General features: G+C 42.5%; 1 protein-coding gene across 4 annotated transcripts; it reads right to left on the bottom strand.

The window, feature by feature from the left end:
- Window positions 1-1100: 1100 nt before the first annotated feature.
- Window positions 1101-6597, bottom strand: RPL6 (ribosomal protein L6). Of its 4 annotated transcripts, none has more exons than XR_008664152.1 (7): window positions 6524-6597; window positions 5260-5502; window positions 5068-5166; window positions 3662-3805; window positions 3095-3143; window positions 1994-2498; window positions 1101-1293 (listed from the first exon to the last, which is right to left on the bottom strand). XR_008664152.1 is itself a non-coding variant. In XM_055323205.1 (7 exons), the coding sequence occupies exons 2-7, from the start codon at window positions 5500-5502 to the stop codon at window positions 1141-1143; spliced, it is 873 nt and encodes a 290-aa protein (XP_055179180.1). In that variant the 5' UTR covers window positions 6343-6493; the 3' UTR covers window positions 1101-1140. The 4 variants fall into 4 exon arrangements, 1 of the variants encoding a protein (XP_055179180.1); XR_008664153.1 differs by lacking the exon at window positions 6524-6597 and adding an exon at window positions 6343-6492 and having other exon boundaries at window positions 1979-2498; XR_008664151.1 differs by lacking the exon at window positions 6524-6597 and adding an exon at window positions 6343-6492.
- Window positions 6598-9790: the final 3193 nt, after the last annotated feature.

Below are 9790 nucleotides of genomic sequence, written 5' to 3'. Positions count from 1 at the left end.
TTGCCAGGAGTGGGAGCTGATTCTATAAGCCTGAAGAAACTTTTAAGGTGGGGATAACGTTTAACTAAATCACACAGATGTCACAGAACTACACTCTAATTATGAATCTTACCTAATGTCAATTGCCAATAAAAGCAGCTTCAAAAAGTCCACAGGGGCCATCTTTCATTTATCTACTGCCAATAATTTGCAGGTTTTTTTTTTCAAATTCGCAAATTTGATAACCCAATGTTTAAGGGAGCTTATAGAGAAACGACACTCTTTAAATATTTTTTTTAATTTTTATTTATGATAGTCACAGAGAGAGAGAGAGAGAGAGAGAGAGGCAGAGACACATGCAGAGGGAGAAGCAGGCTCCAGGCACCGGGAGCCCGACGTGGGATTCAATCCCGGGTCTCCAGGATCGCTCCCTGGGCCAAAGGCAGGCGCCAAACCACTGCGCCACCCAGGGATCCCAGAAACGACACTCTTGTACAAGAGCATAAACTGGCTCAAACCCCACAGAAGGCAGTTTGGCACAATCTACTAAAATTAAATTGCAGAAACGTACTCCGCCAAAAATAATTCTTACCTGATACTCATCTGTGTGCACACTTGAGCTTATTTACTACTTTGTATATACTTACAAATGATGTAAACCCAAATACCATATAACGGCACACTAGCCTCTACATCAATGAAGATGGACTTCATGGAAGGGCCAGAACACATTGTTATCTGTGTAACAGTATATACAGTATACAAGGTTTTCGGGTTAAAAAAAAATGGTGAATCATTATACTCATTTGCTGTGTACACTTCAAAAAAACTAGATACACAAGACTAATGGCAATGATTATGGGGGAAGGACTTAGAGTTGGGCCAATGGGGGAGAAATGGAAGTCTGTGGCCTAAAGAGCAGGGCGGCTTCCAGTCCTCATAGTCCAGTATTATCTGGTTCAACGATGACCTGGGAAAAAAATGCAGGTGGGTGCTGGGTGACAAGCCAGAGACTAAGGGAGCTAAATGCTAGTCCAGAGCCGACGCAGAGGCTAAGATCCCACAAGCTGGCCGAGTCAAACCACACTTCCAGGCAGGTAAAAATAAAAAAAGACACAAAAGAAATGGATCAGTTGTTTAATTAGGTTCTTTGTAAAAAATTTAGAACACCAATTTGTGAGGGTAAACTCCATTTGTGAGAGAAAACACAGAGCGGAGGTAGCCCTGAAGCTGAGGAACAGCTTTGATTTTTGGCAGAATTTGCGAGTCCACAGCTTTCTGATCAACCTTGCGCTGCTCTGTAATCTCGTATTTCTAGGTGGAAGAAAAAAAGAAAGAAAAGAATTTAAAAGTAGGGCACAAGTACCAGACTCTAGCTAACCCAGTAATTCTATCTCACAAGTACTCAATCCCAGGGAGATTTAGAAAGCAACTTTGACCATCCTTTCCTTAGAAGGCTGTGAAGTATAATCTTGTTTTTAATATAATAAAAATACTAGCTCTCTTTCTTTTCTCCACTTCAATACACATCAAAGATCAGCAAGGGTGGGGGCACCTGGGTCAGTCAGTCAGTAAAGCATGTGACTCTTGATTTCATCCCAGGTTATGATCCCACCAGGGTTGTTGAGATTGAGACCTGTGTGAGGCTCTGCATGGGCATGGAGCCTGCCTGAGATTCTCTCTCTCTGCACTCCCTCCTCCGCCCCCCAAAAAAGGATAAATAAGGGTCAACTCCTAAAAGAACAGCAGCAGTTAATTCACAGAGCTCTACTAAACTCTCAAAAGGATTCTAAGCTGAGTTCTCAATTCCCATTAAGAATCAATGAATGTGGCAGCCCTGGTGGCTCAGTGGTGTAGTGCCACCTTCAGCCCAGGGCGTGATCCTGGAGACCGGGGATCAAATCCCAGGTCAGGCTCCCGGCATGGAGCCTGCTTCTCCCTCTGCCTAACCCCCTCATGAATAAATAAAAATCAAATAAATAAATAAATAAATAATCACTGAATGTTGAGGAACCTGGGTGGCTCAGTGGTTGAGCATCTGCCTTTAGCTCAGGATGTGATCCTGGGTTCCAGAATTGAGTCCCACATCAGGGTCCCCACAGGGAGTCTGCTTGTCCCTCTGCCTAGGTCTCTGCCTGCCTCATGAGTAAACAAAATCTTAAAAAAAAAAAAAACAAAAAACCAACAACAACCACAAACCACTGAATGCAGCACCACCTTGAACAAGGTGATTCCCCAGATATTCTATTTACTTCTCTTTGTGAATTCTTAACTTTGTTTTCACTCCTACCCAGGGAAGCTGGAACTATCACAGGCAAAGAAAGAGCAGCTTACCTCCTTCTCTGTGTCAAAAATCTCCCCTTCCTGGTGTCTGGGTTTACGCAGCTTCTTCTTCTTGAAATAAGCATCAGTGAGATGTTTGGGGATTTTCACGCTGCTTATATCAATTTTAGTGGAAGTGGCAATGACAAATTTCTGGTGTGTTCTACGCAGAGGAACTCGGTTGAGGGCCAGAGGTCCTAGGGAAAAAAAAAAATCAACATACTGAGGGAAAAAGAAAGCAAAGATTTAAGAATGGACTTTGGATTTAAAGAAATCCAATGAGATGAATTTTCTTTTTCTCAGCATCTGAAGAAATCTCAAGCTGCTCTTTCTACTGCCAGCATTCAGACTTTTTCAACATGTTTGTCCATAGCTCCCCCGCCTCAAACCTTAAGTGTCCAAGCTAGGACACAGCATTTTTACTCATACACGTTCGCCAAAAACACAGGTCCCTGACAAATTTAAACCAAGCACTGCTCTCCAGAGTGAACAGTACACTTTTTACCTGTTTGGCAACTGTCCTTTGGTTTCAAGTGGCAGATCAAGTACAACTCTTATGCAGGATCATTCCTTGGGGTTAATAGCCAACCATTCTGCACTTTAGGTGGCAGTTACTTAGTGGTATGTTGCCACACAAAACTTAAATACCTGCTTCTTTAGAATTCAGGTGTATGCAAGACAATGAAATGGGGTACGTAATCTCACAGCACTGGAACTTCCATGTAGGTGGGAGCAAAAATACATTTGAAAATATCAAGTTTCTGAGAATATAATATCCTGGTGATTTTCTTACCAGTCACAAGTAGCAAGCCACTGCTCAGTTGCTTCAGGAAAACTACCCTCTGTAAATTGAAGACATTTCTGTGATTAAAAACAGACTTCTAAATTCATCAAATCACAGGCTTCTAAATTTGGTAGAGGAAATTCCAAAATATGTATCTGCTTAGCAATTCTGGAATGAACTATACGAAACCACCAACAGGGGTCAGACCCTTGGATATGAGCGATACTTTTGTGTGCTAGTTTATAATGTGCAGCTATTAACTTCTAACAATAAAAAATTCTAAAAAAGGTAACATAACTCAGTAATTCTATCCCTGCAAAATTATCCTGAGGAAGTAAATATATAAACACTTTTGGGTATAGGGGCATATGAATCAACTGTAATAAGTACTATCAACAGTGGGAAATGATAATTTATTGGATATTATGGACTAAACCACATTACAGTAGTGACTGGGCTGCTGGTATTGTTATGCCCTCCCACCTCAAACTACAGGTACCATAGGCAAATAAAGAAACTCTACCCAGAGCGTGAACACATTAGGATTAAACACCTGAGCTGAGGGGCTCTGCTCACCTTGCCTCTGTGGCGCCCAGTGAGGATGATCAAAATGGTCCCAGGAGTGATGCTAGCTCGCAACTTTCTCACATGCTGACTGAAAGGTTTTTTGCCATGGCTCAACAGCTTGCGAGGCACATCTTCAGTAGGATAATACCTAGGCTGCAGGGAATCCATAGGTCCAACTTATTTAAACAAGCTAATCAGATTAGTATTGCTGGTTGTGTCAGTCTTAACACTGGTTATACCCCTCTTCGCCTATTTGAAATGATTTACAAAATTTCACTTCCACTTCTAAGTAGACAGTAAATTCAGAAAAGATCAATGCTGCTTATCCTTTCCTAGGCAAAACACAGGAGAGAATCCATTTAACTAAAGGAACAAAGACAGAAAGCATTAAGCAAGTTACCTTTGTAGGCTTGGGATTAAACCAAACTTTGGAATTATACAGCAAGCTCTGTGTCCTATCGTTACACACTGTGGCGTAGCAGTGATTCTCAAGCTTTTCTGGGCTCCCGGAACTTAACCTAATCTGTACTTCTCCAGAAACACTTCTGACACACATTTTGGAAGTTACAGAGGAGGCAAGGCTTGTTTTTCCATTCAAATTGTGTTCACATTCTTCACATTAATGTGCATCACTACCATGTAATGCACAAAGGAAAACAAAACAAGACCCCACACAGACTATTACGTGTATGACAAGTAACTCACGATGACCTCCTGCTTTTATCACAAACATTAGTACCCAACAGAAAAACCAGCCCACAAAAACTATGACAAGGAATCGAAGCACCATTTTCCCTCTGGGATAGTAATTTTCAACTGTTATGACTATAATCCAACTGGGAATATTCCCAAAATGGAAATTACAAACATTGAGGAAATGTTGCGGCTTGTGGGTGTAAAGGAGCCAAACAACAGTGCTCTGGTATATAACTGCTCCACAGGCCTGGCAGCATAAAAGGGTACATGCCCCACTTAATTCTCGCAACACTCTGAAGTAAACCTTTATTCTTTACAGGCGAGGAAATAAAAACACAGAAAAGTAATTCTACTTAACATCAAACAACAAATGTTTAAGAAGCCTGGTGTAAACCCAGAGTCCTCCATTAGTAATCCTCTGCCCAACACAAACTTCTAAAACCACACAAAAATCCCCTCCTGGGGGAAGCCCGGGTGGCTCAGCGGTTTAGTACCACCTTTGGCCCAGGGCGTGATCCTGGAGTACCGGGATCGAGTCCTCCGCGTCAGGCTCCCTGCATGGAGCCTGCTTCTCCCTCTGCCTGTGTCTCTGCCTCTCTCTCTCTGTGTATCTCTCTCATGAATAAATAAATAAAACCTTAAAAATAAAAACAAACCACTCCTGGTATTCAAGCTTCCACTAGGCTTCCCGTTTACAATCTCTTCCAAACCTTACTTACCATTTTGCGAAGTTTAACCACTCGGGTACCACCATTCTTGTCACCACCAACTGGTTTTGTAACGGTAGCAAGAACCTTCTCCTTCTTTTTCTTTTCAACCTATCACGACACAAATGCATCAAAGTCAGAGGCAGACAAAAATTTTTAAGGTGAAGATGTAAGTGATGCTCAGTCATCTCCTTCAACCCTTACCCTGGATTTAGCTGCCGAATACTTCCTCTTGTACATGGCTTTTCTGGAATACATAGCCGATCGGGAATATCTGCCAATTCCTCTGACTAGGACAGGGTTTCGGCTGCAGTGGGGCTTCCCCTTCTTTGGCGTTTTAGTTTTAGCCTTCACGTTACCCTTCTTTGCCTTGCCACCGGCATTAACCTTCTTGGCTTCAGGTTTCTTCTCCTTAGTATCCGGCTTCTCGGCTTTTTCGCCCGCCATCTACCAGGGTGTGTTAAAGAGAAATGCATTGCAACAATTATCCCATGACAAAACATTACGTAAACAGTACATTGATAAGGCTTCACCCTCTCTCCCCTGTAAGATCCAGGCCTTCCAAAGCCACACACATCGCAACAGCCCTCATATATGTAAACATTTGAAGAGCTCTTACATTTGCTAAGTATTTAGTGGTCAAGGGGATCCCTGGGTGGCTCAGCGGTTTAACGCCTGCCTTCGGCCCAGGGCATGACCCTGGAGACCCGGGATCGAGTCCCACGTCAGGCTTCCTGCGTGGAGCCTGCCTTGGTGCCTCTGCCTCTCTCTCCTTCTGTGTCTCTCATGAATAAATAAAACTTAAATAAATTAGTGGTCAAAAGTCCCTATTCCACTCGTTCACTGTTGCTGGTTTGTGATTTAGAAATCTAACAAATCGCCACAGGTATGAAGCAGTGAGGCCGGACCCGGAAACCGTTGGTTTCCAGGGCTTTTGCGCTTTTCAAACTGCTGTCTCATTCAAGAATCTCGGCTTAGGAGACGAGAACACACAAACACGCAGCCCAAACTCAGGGCGGACCAAAAAGCGCAAACACAAGAGGCGACTTCCGGTCGCGGACGTGGTTAGATGGAAAAGTAGCGCTTGGCCTCAGCCCCAAAGCCCAACGTGGCTCAGACAAGTTCAGAGCTGTGTTTTGGTACCCGAACCCGGGATTCCGGAGCGCGCGCCCTCACTCTGGTCCCTGAGGCCCCACTCCTCAGCTACGGATCCCCAAAAGGGCCCTGTATCCCCAACCCAGGAGGGTGACAAGCAGCCGGAGTTTCGGAGCCTCTCCGGCACCTCACCTCACCCTCTTCGCGCCATGAGCAAACCCAGGCGAGATAAATGAACCGTCTGGGAGGCCTCTCAGTTGGCCCCGACCATGTCCGACCCCTGTAGGTGTCCACTTGAAACCCTCCTGGTTCGGATGGAGAAGGATTGGGGATTCCGAAATCGAGTCTTGCAGAGAGGACCCGCCATTCTTACCTTGCAAGATGGAAAAGAGAACTAAGGTCCCCGCTTCCGGTCTATAAGGCATCACGGGAGATGCTGAGTATCACGTCCTTCCTGAGCTGTGGCATTATGGGAAATGTAGTTTTCTCTCCTTTGACGGTGTTATTTCTTTGTGTGTGTGTGTGTTATTTCTTTTTATAAGAGGCAAAAGCGAAGAAAACTTTGAAAATGTTTCATTTTATAGACCAATCAAATTCTCAAAACACTTTTGGAAGCTGACATAAATTACAACTTTTTATTTTGCTCACTAAGGACATTAGAAAGGACTATCATTTTCAATATAAGAAAGGATACATAGATGAAAAACCAAATCTCCAAATAAAGTGAAATCATTCCTATGAAAGGCTCGTTGGGGACCTTCCATGGACATTTTCTCCGCAGTTGACTTAGGGCCAATATCCCCTCTTCAGACTATAGATTATGCTCAACGGCAGAGAGTCAGAGAAGTTAGAATCTAACATAAATAAAATAGGAGTGCCTGGCTGAATCAATTGCTACAGCATGTCATTCTTGATCTTGGGATTGATGAGGTCGAGCCCCACATTGGCGTAGAGATTACTCAAAATAAAATATTTTTTAAAAATTAAAAAATAATATGAATAAAATATTTTCCCGTTCTCGAAGAACACACATTCAAAGGAAAAACAAACAGAAAAAATGAATAATTATAAGATATTTATTCTGGGAGATTTAGGAAACTTTTACAAAAGAGTTGAGTTTCATGTTGGATTTGGAAGAATATAAACAAATTTGGCAGGTGAAAGTGATTATTGGAGAATAAAAGCAAGAAGCATGAAAGCATGTTGGAGTACAGTTGTTCATCCCTTCTACAAGCATTTCTGGCTACTTTGTACTTCTTTTGGAAGTTTTGTTTTACTTCATTTTATTTATCAAAGTATAATTGACACACATGTTGCATTAGTTTCAGGTGTCGTGCTCCTTCATTTCTTTTTTTAAAAATATTTTAATTTTATTTACTTATCTATTTTATTTTATTTTATTTATTTATTTATTCATGATAGTCACAGAGAGAGAGAGAGAGAGGCAGAGACACAGGCAGAGGGAGAAGCAGGCTCCATGCACCGGGAGCCCGACGTGGGACTCGATCCCGGGTCTCCAGGACCGCGCCCTGGGCCAAAGGCAGGCGCCAAACCGCTGCGCCACCCAGGGATCCCACTTATCTATTTTAGAGTGATAGAGCGTGCCCATGAGCAGAGTTGGGGGCAGAGGGAGAGGGAGAAGCAGACTCCCCACTGAGCAGGAAGACCCACTCAGGGCTCTATCCCACAACCTGGAGGTCATAACCTGGACTGAAATCAAGAGTCAGATGCTTAACAGACTGAGCCACCTGGGTACCCCCAGATTCTTTATTTCTAAAATGAGGATAACAGTATTACCTGCCAGGGCACCTGAGTGGCTCATTGGGTTAAGCATCTGCCTTTGGCTCAGGTCATTATCTCAGGATCCTAGGATCAAGCCCCAGGTAGGGCTTCCTGCTCAGTGGGAGTCTGCATCTCCCTCTTCTGCTGCCCCTCCCCCTGGTCATGTGTGTGTACCCTCTCTCTCTCAAATAAATAAAATCTTAAAAAAGAAAAACAATAGTACCTGCCTCACAAGGTTGTTGGAAAGATTAAATAAATTATTGTACACAAAGTCATAAAGAACACTATTTGATGCATCATAAATGCTAGATAAATGTCAGCTCATGTTACCATCACCTGCCCCCCTGCATGACACCACTGTCATCAACACGAACATCATAGTTTTTTTTTCCTTTTTTAGATTTTATTTATTTATTTATGAGAGACAGAGAGAGAGAGAGAGAGAGAGAGAGAGAGAGGCAGAGACACAGGCAGAGGGAAAAGCAGGCTCCATGCAGGGAGCCTGATGCCAGACTCAATCACAGGTCTCCAGGATCACACCCTGGACTGAAGGCAGTTCTAAACCGCTGAGCCACCCGGGCTGCCCCACCAACATCATAGTTATTGGAGATTCTACTATATGGCAAGTATTCTGCTAATGTTTATGCAGCTAAGAGAATAAGAAAAATATTGTATGTTATGTAGTTAGAACTGTGTTATGTGCCTTGCTTTATTTCATTTAATCCTCTCTACAGCCTATGAAGGGTTCTATTATGAGGACTCTGGGGCTCAGGTCAAATAACCTATTCATAACATGGATTTGATTTTAGAGATTGTACTTTTAATTATCCATCTGTAAAGATTAAAGAGATGACTAGGGGCACCTGGGTGGCTCATTAGGTTAGGCCTTTGGCTCAGGTCATGATTCCAGGGTCCTGGGATTGAGCCCTGCATAGGACTTCTTGCTCGGTGGGGAGCCTGCTTCTCCCTTTCCCTCTGCCCTTCATCCCTGCTTGTATTCTCTTTCTCTCTGTCAAATGAATAAATAAAATGTTAAAAAAGAAAGATGACTAATGAAGATGAATAAAAGTTCTTTGCTTATATTAGAATTATGAATACTTACTACCTTTGCAAAATAAACAAAACACTGCATCTAAGCCCTTAAGACAACATATACACATATGTGACACCTTTTTGGCTTGAATTTTCTATTCTCTTTCATTTGCTTGTTGCTGGTGGAGAGCTTTTCACCTTTTCTTCAGATCTAAGTCACCTGCTTTGTGGCTGTGTTCCCTGGGAATCATGTAGTCTTTTTCCCATTCTGGTTGACTGAAGATACAAATAGAGTGATCAGATATCTCTGAAAGCCTCAGAGATTTCAGTGGAAACCTTTAGACTACAGTGAATACAGACTGGCTATACCTGCTGAAACATGCGGGTTCTAAACGAGTCTGTCTTCCTTCCATACAAATTAAGGATGAGTGTGAGTCTAATAGGCTGCATTTTATGCCAGTGTAGGATTATTCACTGTCTGGACCTGTAATATTCCCAAGGAAAAGCTTGGGCACTGCTCTTTTTTAAGAATGGAAATGTCAGCACCTTTATTTATTCAGCTTCCTGAGCAAAACACCTCCTAAAAACAGTTACTTCAGAAAGTGTATTGGGGAAAAAGAAAGAAGAAAAAGAAGAAAGAAAGAAAGAAAGAAAGAAAGAAAGAAAGAAAAGAAAGAAAGAAAGAAAGAAAGAAAGAAAGAAAGAAAACGAATTGGAATGAAGTGCAGAGCTGTTCACTTAAGCCCCTAAAAAAACCCCCCCCAAAAAAAAACAAAAAACAAAACAAAAAAACCGAACTTAGAAACTTTCACGTAGTACATGCATC

Source organism: Nyctereutes procyonoides, unplaced genomic scaffold, assembly GCF_905146905.1.
Source record: "Nyctereutes procyonoides isolate TBG_1078 unplaced genomic scaffold, NYPRO_anot_genome, whole genome shotgun sequence".
NCBI classification, from domain to species: domain Eukaryota; kingdom Metazoa; phylum Chordata; class Mammalia; order Carnivora; family Canidae; genus Nyctereutes; species Nyctereutes procyonoides.
Note: the sequence above shows the minus strand (reverse complement) of the source record. Positions and strands in the feature narration are given on the sequence as shown.

Coding starts and splice junctions, on each gene's coding strand:
- RPL6 (XM_055323205.1), bottom strand. CDS start 5,502: ATGGCGGGCGAAAAAGCCGAGAAGCCGGATACTAAGGAGAAGAAACCT. Junction 5,167..5,259: donor ATTCGGCAGCTAAATCCAGG/GTAAGGGTTGAA, acceptor GTGTCGTGATAG/GTTGAAAAGAAAAAGAAGGA. Junction 3,806..5,067: donor TGGTTAAACTTCGCAAAATG/GTAAGTAAGGTT, acceptor GATTCCCTGCAG/CCTAGGTATTATCCTACTGA.